We start from the raw sequence: 16,347 nt of genomic DNA, 5'->3' as shown, positions 1-16,347 counted from the left end.
TGGCTTCAGCTTCCCAGCAAGAACCTTTAATGCTGTACTTTTTCCAATACCGTTCGTTCCTACGAGCCCTAGTACCTGGCCGGGACGTGGAGTGGGTAGTCGATGGAGCTTGAACGCGTTCGCGGTATATCGATGGGTAACCTGTGATTCCAAGTTCGTTGGTAGATTGATAATGGCAATGGCCTCGAATGGGCATCTAACGTTGTTGAGAAACAATTATATCCACGACGGCGTAGCACATACTTTTTGACACAGATACCACACCCAATACACAAGAACTCGGAGATGAATGCGATCTTGTCGCTAGATTTTACTTCAATGCATAGCTTCCCTGAAAAACGAAAATTGAATATAGGTTTCGGTGACTGATGAATCTGCCGCACCCATTTTCACTACAGGACATGACTGAGACAACAGGTTATCTAACGGTTGAAGATCGCTGTTGCAATGCGGCGCACCTTCTTGCATTCCTGCGCACATCGCTTTGGTTTACATCGATTGGCATCAACGATGGCGATACGAGTAATTTTGTCCGCCATGGCGTCCTGGCGGCAGATGAATGGAAAGACTGGTCAAATTTTGAGTTTTCGATAAGTTGCACAGCCACATGACCAATCCCGGCTCTCGCATTGGTTCCAACTTCCTCTTGTCTCAATTTCATGGCAAAGAAGGGTTCCGCGTCAGAGAAGAAGTCTGCAGACAAGAAGGGGAAGTCCAAATCAAGGGCTAGTGCGGATGATGGCAAGGGCAAGGAAGAGGTGCGCTTTCATCGACCTTTTGGAGAAGTTGGCTAAACCGATGATGATATTGCAAGAGCAAGAGTGGATTGAAGGCGGCGACTGCCGTTAATGTTCGTCATATCTTATGCGAGAAGCATTCTAAAGCGACAGAGGCTTTGCAAAAGATTCAGGTTCGACCAGTGGTTCTTCATTCAGCTGATTTAAAAGGTGTTGGGAAGTAGGAAGGTCAGGCGTTCAATAAAGTCGCGCAAGAGTACTCAGAAGATAAGGCGAAAGGTGACGCCACTTCATTCGTATCTACACACAAACTTACCGTCTGCAGCCGGTGGGAGTCTTGGATGGATGGTTCGTGGAAGTATGGTGGGCGCATTTCAGGATGTCGCCTTTGCGCTCACCCCTTCGACGGTCGATAAACCCTTAGTATCTGGTCTTGTCAAAACTAACTTTGGATACCACATTATCATGGTAGAGGGACGTCGCTGATATGACACTGCCAGACAGTACATATTTTCTCTTGATGAACAAACGCCTATAGAGACGTCTGTTTTAACAATAATACATAACGCATATTACGTGGAGGTTGTCATTACTTAGGGTGTAATAAATATAAGTGCAGAGTTCTCTATCACGGAGATATGAAGTGCAGGAATGAAAATAAAAAAGCTCCAGAAAGAGATCAAGGAGGATAATAATAGGGTCGACGGAGAGCGGCCACTTCCGAGGTAGTCGCCGCAGGGGGCACTGAATAGGCAGAATAAGGGTTTTCTGCTCTGTTTGCCGTTGGAGAGGCGGCTCCAGCAGCACGAACATCAAGGAGACTGTGATGCATAGGTGCAGAAGTCGGAATCGGAGGGCGAGGAGGCATGGAGTAATATTTGTGATAGGGAAGACTATGTTGAGTATACGACGAATATACATTGGGCGTCGGATAAGCGACGCTACCTGGGCGAGCGTTGAGAGGCGGTGGGTCGTAGGTCGCAGTTGGGTAATGTCGTGTATGATTTGGCGACATTCCAGGCGTGTCTACTGGTCTTGCAGGAGCCATAGGATGAGTCATATGACGCGAGCCAATACCATTCATCCAAGTCAGAGAGGGCTTAGACGTTGCCTCAGCAGAATGTCTTGCTGCGTCCTGTGGCTGAGAAGAATTGGATGATAAGGTTGATGTGGAGGGTAACGCGGTTGTGACCGCAGGACTATCCTGTGTAAGAGAGGCCATCGGAGGCGCCGTGTCAACGACAGGTGAAACAAGAGCAGGCCTCGCTGTACTCGTAAAAGGTTCTTTCCAGCCGTCACGTGATTCCGGTGTAGGCGATCGTTTGGGAGCCTGAGCTGCAACCTTTTCAAAATTCAACGCAGGCCCGTTGAATTTGTAGTAATTGCGAACTTGAATTGATGTCTGACATCCTGTGTATCAGCGTACGAGCGGACGAGAGTGTGTTGGGTATACCTTGTTGGGCATTGACGCAGCTATCCGCTTGAAGTCGTCACCATATTGAGCCAATAAAGTCAAGAAAGTTTCTGGCGAGATTTCTTGTGAGAAAGCCAGACTAGAATGCTAGAGGTCATGTCAACCGACTTTTATCTTTCTCATCCCATTGAATGATGACGCCGCCACTTCTCTTTAGCCCAGAGGTAGGCTCGCTTGATTCGCCGGATGCAACAACTGACTCAGTAGAAGGGCCCTCCGGTTCGTCGTTTATGATGGCTGCTGACTTGACAGTTTTCCGAGGTCGCTTTGCCTTCTTTATCGGTCGGGGTTCCTCTTCCTGCGGAACACAAAAGTTGGGTTTGCTACCGTTGAGGAAGAAAAAATTGAGGGAATGAACGTACTGTAATCTCATCCTCATCTGCAGTTGCAGATACGACGGAAACTGCGGAAACAGAAGCAACCTCACTTAGTGGCTGAGCGAGAGGATGTGATACCTGGGCCGAGAAAGGTGTAGGTGTCGCAGGCGTTGAAGGGGCGGGGTTCGGCCCGCTTTTCCGTCGTCTCCCTCGAGTTGCTTCGGGTTCAGGTGTAGGCGTAGAAGTCGGCGTATCTTCAAACTGAACTGCTGCCTTTCTGGCATTAACAGATTTCCTTGACTCAGGCTGAGCCGCTTTCCTCCCACGAGTCGCTCGCGCAGGAATGGCCGCGTCACGTTGATGGACCTCTGCATCATGTTGTGCAATATCTGCCAACAGTCCATTTCCTTTCTTCTTCCTTGTGCCACCTCGTCTACGCTTATTGGGCGCAAACTGTGACACGATCTTGCGGAAGTCAATCTGTCGCTTTTTGTGCAGATAATAATAATCGACACATTGTGCAGAGGTCTTGTTCGGCAGGTAATCCGCGATGATACCAAACTGCTTTGGAAACGCAGCAAACTTGTCAATGAATATGGTTTTCTCCTCATCTGTCCAATCGTGGATACCCGTGTGAGGCCCGTAATACTCTTTTGGATTTTCCACTGCGTGATTTGTGTCGTCAAACACATAATCGACTTGACCATGCGTCACAGAGACCATGTCAGGTATCGTTGCGAGATTCCTAACAGATAGATGATTAGGATCTGTGGCGTCGTCGTTCCCCAAACTCGCGATGATCTGTTCCATCTCCAAATCCGAACGAACAGCGTCAGTGATAGCGGTGGACCTCCTCGTCGTCCGCCCAGAATGTTGTATCGTCTCAATCTCGGACGCTAGACTCGATCTGGATTGCTCATTCAAAGCTACGCAGTGCGCTTTCCACTTTTCATGCATCGACGTATAATCCTCCTTTAGTTGTTGAATCTTGTCCGCGACGAGCTCATGCCGCTTCCGCAAATGCTCTTCTAAAGAAGGTTTGGCTGCAAGGAATGCCTGTCGCCTTCTCTCACGCCATTCTCCGCTGTACACTTCTTCCACCAGAGCTTCAGGGGAAGTAGCATCAGCCCTCACACAAAACTCGGGGGAGATGAGTTGATTTTGCAAGAGAATTGGGTCGACGCGATCTTCTCGCCTTTGACGATCGCAAAGAAGCCTCGTCATGACCACAACCCGGAGGGCCTCTGCTGTTGATTTGGCATCAGCAAACGTGGGCAGCTCTGTTGGCAAACTGTTTGTGTCCGACTTAGCCGCGAGATCAATCTTCGTCGTGGTTGGGGAGTGAGCCAATGTCATGATAGCGTCCGCCCTTTCTGGTGGCGCCGATTGATCCCTGCATATAATACCTTTACTTAGGTAGGAAAGCATTGCTTCCAATTTATCGGCCGTGGATAGCAGCTTGCCATCTGAAGCATCACCTAGGGCATTCGCAGGCGTAGAGGAAAGAAGCGCCGTTGAAGGAGAACTGGGTAACATCGCAGCAGATGCTGTTCCATTTAACTGCACTAAAAGAAAGTGAGGGGAGGCATTATATGGGTGAAAAGGTTTTTCTGTACCTGCTTTGGATGTAGAAGATATCGTTTCGGGTTTCAAGATCTCTTCAGCTGAAAGGAGCGGCGCATGAACAAATGGGGTTGGTGCCGGGGTCGCCGAAGAACTGATAGACATTGGCGTAGCGGAAGGTGTCGGGCTAGGGAGTATATTGTGCTTCAAAGCCGGTCGAGACATCTGCCTTTGCACGAAGCCAGGAGGTGTGCTTCGATCGTGATCACCATTGACCAAATTAACGGGAGGAAGAGTCGACGCTGATGATGCGGGGTCTGAGTGGGTTTCGAAAAGGTGTTAGAAAATAATTAGTAAAAGACAAGAAGATTTCAGTTAATGGTGCGATCGTACGTTTCGCTCCTGGGTCACCGTTCAAAGCAATAACAGTGGAGTCAGCTTGCACATTATCTTGGGTAGCAGAAGCAGTTGTTTGAGCACTTGTCAAAGGTTTCAAGTTCGAATCTAGGGAGGATTGATTGTCTCCATTTAAGAATGTGTTTGCCTCAGAAACATTAGGCGGAGCGGCGGACACATGCAAATTAGTTGGAATGTCTTGCCCACCATGTTTGACAGCTGGAATCGGCCCGGTCTCCGGCTCTGAGGCACGCGTAGAAGCAATTGAAGAACGAGAAGACTGCCGTGACATTTTCCTCTTCGCGGAATACCCTTCGCGTCCACGATCACTTCTAGATCGCGGTGAAACGCTTCTACTACTCGCATTCGGTGAGCGCGATCGATATCCTGACGGCGTAAATCCACCATAGGCAGGTTCGTAATGATCGTAAGGCCGAGCGTAACTGGAAGATGCAGAATCTCGTCGTCTGCGGTCGTCGGCAGGGCTAGGAGTCCGATCAGGAGTCCGACCTCGTCTACTAGGTCGATAAGAATCATAATCAGAGTGCGAAGATGAATGTAAGTCTCGTTTAGGCGGCCCGGGCCGGTAACGATCACCGCCAGAAATATGGACTGGAGAGCGACGAGATGGTCCATCAGGGGAGATGCGGTCAGCGTATCGGTCATTTGACGAGAAAGCGCTGGTTGAAATGCGAATTTAAGACGCTGCAACATCGAATCTTGGGAAGAAAGAAAAAGAGACGCACGTGTCAATACGCGGCCGATCTACGTGAGTCTGCTTCCATGCTTCCGAGGGTTCAAACATCCTTGTCGCCAATACGTCATCTCTGTGCCCTCTACTCCTTGTAGAAGCGGCCGGGGAAGATGGCGCGGCTGGAGCCTTTCTCTCAAGCCAGGACGTTGGACGGTCCCAAACTTCAGGCTCTGCAGAACGGTGAGAAGGATATCGATCTGGGCTCGGAGAACGACTGTAGTAACTGCTCGCAGAGTAGTCAGGCCTATAGTTGTTGGGCCGGTAGACGTTTGGATAGTCGGCAGAGCGAGGGGGTACATAGCTATCGTAAGGTCGTCTTGATGGGCCTGGAGAAGGAGTGCGGCGGCGTGCTACAAAGTTTGCAGGACGCTAATAAAGCATGAACGTATACGGATTTGTGTAGAAATTTTCGCGAGTAATGAAAACGAACCTCATAAGTTGCGGGACCTGTTAATGATGATCTGCGCATTTCAAAGCGAGCGGAAGTTGGAGGTATACGTGGAGAATCAAAGCTGGTAGAAGACATTCCAGGTACGGTTGAGGGGATGTTCAGCAAGAGCCAGAGGATGTAAGCTTCAAGGAGACGAAGAACAGAGAGTTTTAAAATAACAAGCAAAAGAACTGATGCAACAGTGATTCTCCTGAATGCGCTGATACTTCCAGAGCTAGTTGTTGGAAATACAATAAGCAGAAAAAAGAACAGGCAGGCAAAGGGTGTGGGCTGGAGACGGATGGGAGCAAGGTGCAGCCACAAGTCAACAGGAAACCAAACAAAGAGCTTTGCATTTGTTGACGGATGCCTCAATTACGTAAGAACGCGCCGACTTAGCTTCGTCGGGTCAACAATGTTCTCTCTATTCCATCTTACGCCGGTTGGAGGCAGCGCAGGTATCTTTCCTAGTCTCTGAATTGGCTGGCAATCAACTGCGCTCAGAACCGTACGTCTTTCTGACCACACTGGGGCAAAATCCCGTCGAATTGGCTGAAAAAGATCTTTTGAAACTTACCTTCCAAGTTGTCGAGAAGGATAGCGAAAAAGGCAACCAGCCGCACCAAACCTTTCTTCGCTTCTATGATGAAAAATCTGGCAAAGGGGGCATCCAACCTATACGGGTCACCTCTGGAGGGAAAGCTAAATTTGAGCTTGTAGATGCTCCAAGAACCTGACTGAACTGATCACCTCATGTCTAAGCTCCCTCTCTCCCTACCTCCAACCACCAACGTGCCTCTAAACGTGATGCTTGTCATCGGATCCTCGCTCTACTCGCCCCTCTCTATCCACCTTTTCAATCTCGTCGTACCACACTCAGCAACAGGATCCATCCACCCTGACGAAACGTCCTTCCATCCTCTGCCAGAAAAAAACACACCTTCCGCCCAGACCAAAAACCTCCTCCGAGGCCCATCTCCGCAATCTTCACTGTGCTTGTACTCTCCCCATGGGTCGTTCTGCTGAACCTGGTTCGCCACACAATTCCGTTATTCCCCCCCTACGTACGCTAATTACATATTCACAGTGTAGCCAAGTAGTACCCACCCAGACGTGTCTCCTCTCGCTCCCCTACATTCTGTCCCTCGGCGCGTTTGAAGGGCTTCTTCTCTGGTACTGGGTTGACCTCAAACTGGGGCAAGTGTTGCTCTACGGCGCCATCCTCTCCATCCCCACTTTCTTCGCGGGAAAACACGCCTTGTCGAACATCGCGAGAGGCTTTTAATTGAAGCCTGTACATTCTTCAAGGGTGTCCGCGAGCAGGAACAGCCCAGGCCAACATTGCCGTAGTAAACGCAACGCTTCCATCGGCGAGATGGGGGCCAGAAGTAAAGGGAAGCCCGGGGGATATTCTTGATTTGGATCACATATTTGTCAGCAGTTGCAACTCAACGGCTTTTGGCCAACTTCGATGACGGTGACGCCGATCAATCACAATTGTGGCATTTTCGCCCTTTCTCATCGTATGTCGTATTTAGGATTTCCAGCTGCATTTTATAAGCTTTTTGTTTACTAGTGCCATGACTGGAATTTGACTTCCTCCTCCGTTTCGTTGCAAACATCTCAATAAATAGACGTCGACACAGTGTTGGGGAACAGGCTGTGAGCAGTGGCACGATAATCCTCTATGCAACACAGAGTTCGCCCATCGCCGAAAAACCTCGGGATTCACGGCGCATGAGATACACCTGGTATACCATAAGCCTTTTACTGCGTCGAGCATGGTCATTTTTGGTCTTCAACATTTACGAGCAGTGAGGCATGCAACGAATACAAGGATAATCCCTTCTGACCGAGCTTGAACATCCGGGTTCCTGAGGCAAGAGGCAAGGCACATCACTGTCAGATTGAGCATTCGCCACCCGGTTTATTGTCTTCAATCGCTTGACCTCCCTTTCGCGGCGGCGACAATTACTGGTACGCCAGGTCACCCTTCGTGTTTTCTTGTCTGTCAATTCTAAACAATAGGCCTATGGATCTTAACATATGTAGGCATTCACCGCCTTCTTGTAACTTCGTCTATAAAACCACAAAGTTTTCGCGACATACCTTAAGCTCATTCCAACCGCAGCTCCTTTCTTGCAACTCAACCTTTACACATCCCATTCATTCTCCCCAATTATCATGGACGCTTTCACATTCTACATCACCTCCGTCGATGCAATCCCCATCGACGAGAAGACAGAGGTTGAGTCGCTTCCTACCGACGAGGAGTCCGGTGGCAGTGGAAATAACGCCTACTGTGTCATTGCTTGAAAGACTCAATCACACAAACCTATCAGCACACGATCTCGCTGTGAGTCCAACATTTTGATTGTCTCAGTGCGACCACCTACTTATATTTACCTTTCCTTTGTCCGTAGGTTATCTCCATCACTGCCCCACGATTAGCACGACCATATCATTGTTTGTTCGCTATACCACATTTCCATGACCGGGAGGGCGGAGTTTTAGCCGCTGGACGGGCACTTAATCTACCCTTTTGACTTTTCAAAGAACTATTTATTGTATTGGACTAGGGAGGGCGGAGGGATAATTGACGACTTGAAGATTTTCTTGCCAGTGCTCAGAAACTTAAGGCGCAGTTCAATATTTACACAGTATAGCAACAGCGGCCTGGAATATTGAAGTTTATTCATCAGTAACATGGCAAAATAGATTCCGGGTTTTTACTGGTTTTGGAAGTTGCCGGGGTGTCCGGAAACCCGAAAAGGAATCGTCTAAGGGTTTCTCCGGTCAGGGACTAGTGATCGTGTATATATTATGCTATTTGGGCGGTGGGTTTCCACCAAAGGCAACATAGGTTGCCAAGTTTCAATATTTTTCAATGTTTCGAGGTTTTTAGTGGTTTTCGGAGGTTGCCAGGGTTGAGAAACCCGTGGAAACTGATTTGCTCAATTACTGATGTTCAAAAGCATTCAAAGCGAAAACACACCAGCCACGTTGAATCGCAAGAGGGGTACTTACTCTAGCAAAGGAATAATTTGGCAAACTCTGTATTGCAAGTGAAGTTAGAATGTAGATCAGCGGTTACAAGTTCAGACCATGGCAGTAGAAATCTTTGCCATGCCTTCTTGGTTTTCATCAAGTTTTCATGTGACGTTGCCTGTTGCTTACGTCAGGAATGGATCCTCTCCGCGACCTCTTCTTCCAGAGGGATGCCACAAGACGGTCCATCATCGCCTCATACTGGCTCGTAATTATCCTCGCTCTGCCTTTGTGGTGGCACACTACCACAATCCATCGACTTTCATTACCCTCGTCTCGTGTCGAGGCTATCGCACATAACGAGCTTCTCATTCCAATCAACATATGTCTCGTAACAAACGACCATACATTACCCGAAAAGCTTCACTACCACTTGGGCAGGACCACTGACTATTGGAAGGCCCTTGACGTACATGTATTCGGAGATTCGGATTGTTCTAGTCTTGGTATGTTTTACTGCGTCCTAATGATCCGCCTTTGATGGTGTTCTAGGAGAGGGTGTCTACCGCGTTGCACCTGGTTTTGGATTACCAGAGCTACACGGCAGGACGTTGTTGTTTCCGTATCAAGACGAAGAAAGTAAGGTCCCTCCGACATACTTTCTCTCATAAATTTAATATCCTCTATGAAGCCTTACCCGCCCTCGCCGACGCCCTGTCATCTCTTCTCGTACCCTATTCGTCCCTCCCCGATCGAGAACACCGTGTTGCCCAATATTCACCGCGCTATCGTCTAGCCTTCAGTCTCTTGAATGAAGACGCGTCGGCGGGTCACGCTATACTGAATTGGGATGCCAAAACTGCTATCCACCGTGAGTCTTGTATACCCCACGCCTTCACAGGGTTTATGGAGATTATATAGGTCACATAACTCCAATACTTCGAAGTCTCTCCATGTTCCATAATTTCACCGTCGAAAGCCAAGTCCAATATTATGCACCCTTGGCTTTTTCACCTCAGTTGCTAGAAGATGGCTCGTATGGCCTGACGCATGAAAATTTGACGGTATTTATCAACTCGGCAGAATGGACGCTGTGCAAGTTCTTTTGGCAACCTATATTCGAATCATCTGGCTGAATATTTCTCTTTTAGCCTCGAGCGCGTCTAATGATCCAGTTCTGCACTTTATCCTCTTCGTCCCATCAGCGGATCGCAAGCCATTGAGAATCTTAGATGCAGACGGTGATATCATCTGCACCTCTATCAACCACTTGCTGAACTTTCAACAAACCAGGAAACCCTTCTACATCCAACTCCTTCCTCCTCCCTCAATGGGGCGGTATAGTACTCCACAACTCTTCCAGCTTCGATGAATCGAATGACGCGCCAATTCTCCAAACCTCGTTTTCAGCATTCTCCCATCAGCTCCTTTCGCTCTTAGGAATTCCACAATTACCAATAGGAATCCGCGATACTGCTTCAGGTTCATCGATTCGCGAATGGCAACTGGACGCTCTCCTGCGCAGGCGGACATTGGAAAATGCAAAGGGGAGCCAAGACACTTTGAAGAGCATCATAAAGCTCGTTGATCAAATTGAGAATATGCCAGTGGGGGAGGATGTTAAAGGCGATGTGGAAGATGCGTTGGAGGAATTGACGAAGGTTCGTACTCTCACTTCACTACAAGAACACATGATTTTAGACAAGAGGAATTCAGATGTACGAATCCGCCACCTCTTCGCTCCAACAAACATTCCGCCACTCAGCTTTAGCCCTTGGGCTGGCGTCTCGCGCATTCTTCAATCCTGGTATGTTAGCGCTGCTTTATTTTCCCGCGGAACACAAGTACGCAGTATATACCCCGTTATTTGCGAGCGCTGTCATTCCGTTATTCGTGGCTGCCTTAAGGGAGTTGAAAGCTTGGAGGCTTCAACGCAAGGCGGCGGCGGCGGCGGGAGTCCAGAATTAAAATCCGTTTGGGCTGCTATATGGATAGCCTGACAAAAGCTGGCATGAATCCCTAGTCGACTTCACTGCTCTAAATCCTCTTGTTCTCTGATTTCCCGCTCCAACCGCTCCCTCTCCGTTTGCCGAAGCCGCATGAGTGTTAAGGACTCATAATCTATCCCGGCTGCAGTGAGATCAGGAGGTGCGGATGTGGGTATTGGATGCCGTAAAGGTGAGGTGGGCTGCGTGGAATTATATCAGTTCAGTAAATTTAAGGCAAAAAGAGGTGGCGTACAAAAGAAGGAAATGAAGATGGGGGATCGGTCTCGGTCTGGGGCAAGTCTCCTTCCAGACCTAGACTGGAGGATGGCCGTACAGGCGGTTGAGGTTGCGCCCCAAGTTTGCCCATCTTTTTCAACCACACTAATATTTCCGGCTCTTGACCACCGACCCACCCCGCCTCTACACCATCCAGCACTCCCTGGTTGCTAGCACATACGGCCGCGAAAGCACTTCCGATTTGTCGAAATGGAACAAGGGCAGTGACGTATTTCGGTGGTTTGCCTGAAGATGACTTGTTTTTGAGTGATATTACAATACTCTCGGCGTCTACGCTTCCGAAAGGTGAAAGAAGGGCTGCAATAGATTCAGGCGTCGTCAGTTCTTGATGTGTTTTGAGCTTGTATTTCAGTCGGACTGTCGTGTCGTGTGTTCCTTCGGTTCAACATCAGATAAAATAATGACGATCTCAAGGCTGGTTGACAGACCTAAAGCAGGAGGCACGTCCTCTTCCTGATCTGCTCTTGGTTCCTGTTGTTGCCGAGCCCTCATCAACAACTCCCTTTCCTCCCTCAGCTTCCTGCCTTCCTCCTTAATTTTTTCTGTTTGATGCCATTTATCCACCTCTTCCTTCTGCTTGTCGACCCTCGCCTTTTTGTATTCACGTTCTTTCGCCTCGAGTTCTTCGACAAGATTCTTCCGCTTATTATCGTAGTTCTTGAACCTTTCTGCTTTTGCCTGCTTTACGCGCAATTTCGCATCGAGGGCGAGCCTCCGGAGGGGGTCAAGAAGCAGTTCGTAGGCTTGGTTTAGTTCGTGAAACTTGCGTGCTGTGCAAAAACAGCTGAGATGAAAGTCTGAATGTTTAGAATAAAGTATTTACCTGCATCTGGGTTATTAGGATTCTAGAAGTGCTGTTAGAATGCAAGATGTAGCTTGGTTGACATTATCGACAAGGGCGGACCTACCCTGTCTGGGTGGACTTTGAGGGACCGCTGGCGGTACGCTGTTCGTATTTCTTGCTCTGTGGATTCGACCTTGACGCTCAGCAGCTCGTACGGGTTGACTTCGTCGGTGGACATGATAGTTGGGTGAAAGGGAACGCAAACAAAACGCCAAACATAACTTGTTATGACTCGGAATACATATTGCTTTACTCAAGCTCGTTTTTCCAACTCTCCTCTTCTTCAAATCGGCGAAGACTTTGGGATCGTCTCAAACATGAAAAGCCATTTCTCATCAGCTACGCGGACAGGCTGATCACCCCACCTAAGCTCGAGGCCTTTCCCATAATCCCACTGTTTCCGTTCTGGATATTTCAAGTATGATGATGAAGAAGAGAGTAGGCTCATAGAGTGAACAACTCACTACCACGTAGGACATAGCCTTCTCCGTCTAATTGAATCTCTAGAGGAAGCGGGACAGATATATGCGCTATGAGCACAGTTTCGATAGCTTTCTATCGACCGAGATTAGCATATTCAGATCACCAATCTTATCTACCCGACGATACAGTAATCTCGGGCTGCGCAAGGTAGAATGTGAGTATGTTATGAATTGCTTCTTTGCTGTAGTCGACGTGGAGTTGAAGAGTTATCTGATGCATGATAGGAAAAGACGTGCTGAGCTTGTTTGATCATAACTTGAACGATATACGGTCCTTGCAGATCGACGAGGGATTGGGGCGGAAAGAAAACGAGACTGGATTTGTTGAGGGGAAGATAGTAACGCATATACATGACAGTGAGAAGGTTATGGTTAGAGGTAAAATGCGCGATATATTCCACTAGACACCAAAGTAGAGAGTACAGGGCATCTGCGGCAACATGACAAGCTATGGAGCGACTTGCACGAGGCAAGTGTGTCGAGGAAAAAATTGCACGACAGACGAAGAGTAGTCTGAATCGAGTTACAACGAAACCTCCACCGAGAGTAGAGGTTATACATGCACTGCGAAGTGAGCTGAAGGATGGTGAGGACTGCCAAGCGAGATGCTCAGCAGTGGACCGGCACCACCCAATCACTGCAGCGAATTCCAAGACCAGATCCCACATTAACCCTCCGTTTCACAACGAGGCGAAGCATCTTCGGGCAAAGATGAGGGCGGTCGGATTTCTGATACGCTGCTTGGCCGGTTACAGCCAGATCCTGCTAGGACCGATCAAGAATGATTAGAATGCTCAGACCTTAACCCGCTCGTGAGTGTGGATGTCCTAGGGGACGGTCCTGTGTGGAACGAGCATCGCAGCTTTTCATCTGTCATGGGTATGAAGAGAAAGAGAAAAAAAGAAAAAAAACTTTTGAAGGTAATGGGTGTTTGCTCCTATTTTCATATTTGCATCAGACGAAACTGCAAAACAAAGGAAATGAAATTACCGCAGCATCTCGTTCAAGAAGCTAAAATCATGTAACTGACTGTTTCTTGTTCAGATCCCTTTCCTGAACACCAAGTTGTTGTCCGAATCGGCTACGCTGCGCTCGCGGAGTTTTCGATCTTCACCCCGACCAAATACAGGTAAACCAGCACACATGCCACATATTCGTGTTCGGCGCATGTTCTTACAAGACAGCGTCTTCCTTTGACTTTCCAATGTCGCCGCAAAGAGTTGCGGACGCAGCTCGAGTCTTTCCCTATACTTATTCTCAAGGCCCGACCTCAGGTCCTGAAGGTTCTGCTCAAGATCAGCGGGGGAAGGCCAAAAAAGTTAAGGGTCGCCCGAAGGAACGAAACTCCCGGCCTGAGGAGGATGGACTTGGCATCGAACCCCCATCTCCTCGTAATTTAGCGAACACCAGTCGTGGTGGAGCGCGTCGTTCATATCGAGGTGGACGTAAGGGGGCATACGAAGATGGTAAGTGAGGTTCTTCCCTTCTCGAGGAAATACCGTTGAAGCAAATCCTAGTTCCGAATTACCCTCCACCATCGTTTCAGGAGGCTATTTTGACACCTCCTATGTCTGTTTGTTCAAGCGCCAGCTTTACATTCATTCACACAGTTCCACCCTCACCGATCGAAGTAGCATCAGAGCCTACAATGTATCGGCAGCCCCACGCTGCTTCCACCTCTCGCCAATTGATCGCCCAACAGGCGAATGAAGAAACTGGCTGGGATTCGGATGATTCTCTGGAAATCATAGACGACGACGACGTCTTTCTTCCATCAGGAAATGAATTGGAGCAACGTGTCCAAGATGATTGGCGCCATCGACGCGGGGTCGAGTTTCCTTCTCCCCCATCTTTGCGGCCGGAAAATGGAAACCTTGCAACGATTTCCTCTTTGGGGCGAGCTGCAATCCGAAATTCCCCATCGGCTCTGGAAGCCGAGGTTGAGGAAACATCTGAAGTACAACTCCACCCCAATCCTTCGTCGTCGCCAAAGCGTAGACTTACTTTGTCTCCGCTGCGCACCCTCTTTCCTACACGTCCCCATAATGCAGAGGATCGCTCATTATCAGCCCACCCATCGCCTAGTACGTCGCCATATGGTTCATCCCTCTCCACGGCCTTTTTTCGAAGTACCACTTCATTGGCTAGCTCATCTCTCATGAAATTTCCGTTGACTACTGGGTCAATAACGGGGAAAGGCGATGGGTTTATGTTACGCAAGCTTTTCTCCCACAAGGGGAAAGAGAAAGAAAAGCTGGACTCCTGGGAAATTCTTTCGGAGGGCCAATCCCAACCTCCAAGACAACAAACGCGTCCTGAAGGCCGTTCCCAACTTCCAAGACAACATATGCGTCCTGAGCTGTCAAAATTTGCAGAAAATCCTACCAGCTTGATGTCGGCGATGGCATCTATCGCAAATGCATCCACGACGAGTATGGCCACATCACCGACTAGATGTCAAAGCTTCGCATATGGGTCTCCAACTGTCGAGGCTTTCCGCGCTGCCTCCCCTTCGACAACCATGCCCGACTCATCAAGTGACGCCCCAACTCAGGACGAGTCATTCCTCTCTACGCACCCCTTATCATTGAGGGATGTCAAAGTCGCCTCAATGCCATTTGTGAAGCGATCTGTTCGACAGCGCTCACCTGCCCCTTCATCCCCTACCCCGACGATCATCAACGCCGAAGGTGCTGGAATAGATGGGCCACCGTTGACCTCGGTACGGACTCGTATGACCCCAAAAATAAAGCAAACCACCCCGGTTGCACGCGCCTCTTCACCTCTCAGCATTGACCCATGGCGCGTTGATGATGTAAGTCAATCGACTGCTCTCTTCCGGCAGGCCCTGGAGACACCCTTGCCTCTTACTCCAATTCACCGTTCACTCTTTGATTATTCTCGTGAGGGCGCGATGACGTCAGTTTTCGCCCCTATCCCGGCCCGACCACAGCAGGGTAGAGATTTAATGCCGTTTTTGCACTCAACGATGTCTGAGATATCGACTGTCAAAGCGCAACATCCGTCCTTCAATGACCCAATGACCCCCACCTCTCGACGACATTACGCTGGAAGACCACTTCCTCGTCCGCCCGTACATCCTCGGCCACCGATCGACTCGACCTACGGATCCAATGATAGCCACTTCAACGAGAGCATGGGACGCTCTAATACGCAATGCCCAGAGGGCTTGCTTATTGATTTGGATGACGTTTCATTGATGACGGGATCTTCTACCAGTGGTACAACAACTCCCCACACTGAGGAGGGACGAATTCGACCACCCGCATTTTCAACGAACCCCACCTCTACAGACCTCATAGATCTCTCTCCCGAAACTCCTCGTCAGCCAGAGTCGGTCTCTCTGAGCTCCAGTGACCCCTCATTGAGAAGTTTTGCCGGCACTGACTTGGCCCTGCTGGCTTCAAATATGACCGACAATCAACGCGATGGGGGGGACTATGAAGTAAGTCTCAGCGGTCTTGGATGGCCGGGAGTCACCCTTAATAGCCCCCAAGGCTCTCCTTTTGATTTCGGAGCTCATAGGGCCAGCGAGCCCCCCACCAAGGTATGGAACCTCGCATCAGACCACATGCATGCCGAGCGCCAGCGCCAGCCACAATACATCACTGCTCGGGCGTATTGAGCTCCAGCGAAGACGAAAAACAGCTGATGGTCGAGTTAAGCTGAAACTTAGTTTGTTTGATGTTGCGGTTGACAGATGCGGCATCTGTCTTTCGCAATTCAGGAGCGGCGAGCTGGCGAGTTTCAGCTCCGTATGCCATCATTCCTTTCACAACACTTGCCTCGCTCAGTGGCTTGCGAGAAGCAAAACATGCCCTATGTGTAGGGTGGCTTTAGATGCTGTTGGTCAGTAGCTGGTCGACGGACCCATGCAGTATCTCCCCTCTCTCTTCCTTCTGGTATGGTCGTAGACTCTTTCCTTTGCTTGACTCTTTTCCATCATGTAACAAACTAGCATGCACTGAACATGTACCATGTGTCGTTCAATCCTCAAATATGGTTCATCGCCTTGTGCGATCCTCTGTACTTTTTTTTTGATAAAGTTATTGCACA

General features: G+C 49.1%; 6 protein-coding genes across 6 annotated transcripts; 3 read left to right on the top strand and 3 right to left on the bottom strand.

The window, feature by feature from the left end:
• Positions 1-829: 829 nt before the first annotated feature.
• LACBIDRAFT_235517 (uncharacterized protein) lies at positions 830-1,223 on the top strand (the record flags this gene model as incomplete). Its single annotated transcript, XM_001881249.1, has 3 exons — positions 830-910; positions 962-1,016; positions 1,063-1,223. Coding segments are annotated over 3 exons (297 nt in total), but the record flags the coding sequence as incomplete, so codon positions are not given.
• Positions 1,224-1,255: 32 nt separating this feature from the next.
• LACBIDRAFT_294359 (uncharacterized protein) lies at positions 1,256-6,971 on the bottom strand (the record flags this gene model as incomplete). The annotated part of the gene is made up of 15 exons (XM_001881064.1): positions 1,256-2,139; positions 2,164-2,290; positions 2,412-2,572; positions 2,667-4,093; positions 4,145-4,408; positions 4,485-4,730; positions 4,799-5,206; positions 5,234-5,252; positions 5,328-5,591; positions 5,672-5,906; positions 6,184-6,223; positions 6,249-6,413; positions 6,612-6,699; positions 6,736-6,740; positions 6,779-6,971. 15 exons carry the CDS (start codon positions 6,969-6,971, stop codon positions 1,417-1,419), a joined length of 4,365 nt encoding a protein of 1,454 aa, XP_001881099.1. The 3' UTR covers positions 1,256-1,416.
• A 1,884-nt stretch (positions 6,972-8,855) lies between these two features.
• Positions 8,856-10,627, top strand: LACBIDRAFT_297633 (uncharacterized protein; the record flags this gene model as incomplete). Its single annotated transcript, XM_001881248.1, has 7 exons — positions 8,856-9,165; positions 9,212-9,298; positions 9,351-9,530; positions 9,581-9,754; positions 9,811-9,900; positions 9,953-10,320; positions 10,376-10,627. The coding sequence occupies 7 exons, from the start codon at positions 8,856-8,858 to the stop codon at positions 10,625-10,627; spliced, it is 1,461 nt and encodes a 486-aa protein (XP_001881283.1).
• Positions 10,628-10,688: 61 nt separating this feature from the next.
• Positions 10,689-11,966, bottom strand: LACBIDRAFT_327254 (uncharacterized protein; the record flags this gene model as incomplete). Its single annotated transcript, XM_001881063.1, has 5 exons — positions 10,689-10,847; positions 10,901-11,301; positions 11,373-11,714; positions 11,768-11,789; positions 11,853-11,966. The coding sequence occupies 5 exons, from the start codon at positions 11,964-11,966 to the stop codon at positions 10,689-10,691; spliced, it is 1,038 nt and encodes a 345-aa protein (XP_001881098.1).
• Positions 11,967-12,071: 105 nt separating this feature from the next.
• Positions 12,072-12,236, bottom strand: LACBIDRAFT_297631 (uncharacterized protein; the record flags this gene model as incomplete). Its single annotated transcript, XM_001881062.1, has 1 exon — positions 12,072-12,236. The coding sequence occupies one exon, from the start codon at positions 12,234-12,236 to the stop codon at positions 12,072-12,074; it is 165 nt and encodes a 54-aa protein (XP_001881097.1).
• A 1,238-nt stretch (positions 12,237-13,474) lies between these two features.
• LACBIDRAFT_294358 (uncharacterized protein) lies at positions 13,475-16,319 on the top strand (the record flags this gene model as incomplete). Its single annotated transcript, XM_001881247.1, has 3 exons — positions 13,475-13,736; positions 13,881-15,085; positions 15,116-16,319. 3 exons carry the CDS (start codon positions 13,475-13,477, stop codon positions 15,914-15,916), a joined length of 2,268 nt encoding a protein of 755 aa, XP_001881282.1. The 3' UTR covers positions 15,917-16,319.
• Positions 16,320-16,347: the final 28 nt, after the last annotated feature.

Source organism: Laccaria bicolor, genomic scaffold, assembly GCF_000143565.1.
Source record: "Laccaria bicolor S238N-H82 LACBIscaffold_12 genomic scaffold, whole genome shotgun sequence".
NCBI classification, from domain to species: Eukaryota; Fungi; Basidiomycota; class Agaricomycetes; order Agaricales; family Hydnangiaceae; genus Laccaria; species Laccaria bicolor.
The sequence above is the reverse complement of the archived record's forward strand: the minus strand, read 5'-3'. Positions and strand labels throughout refer to the sequence as shown.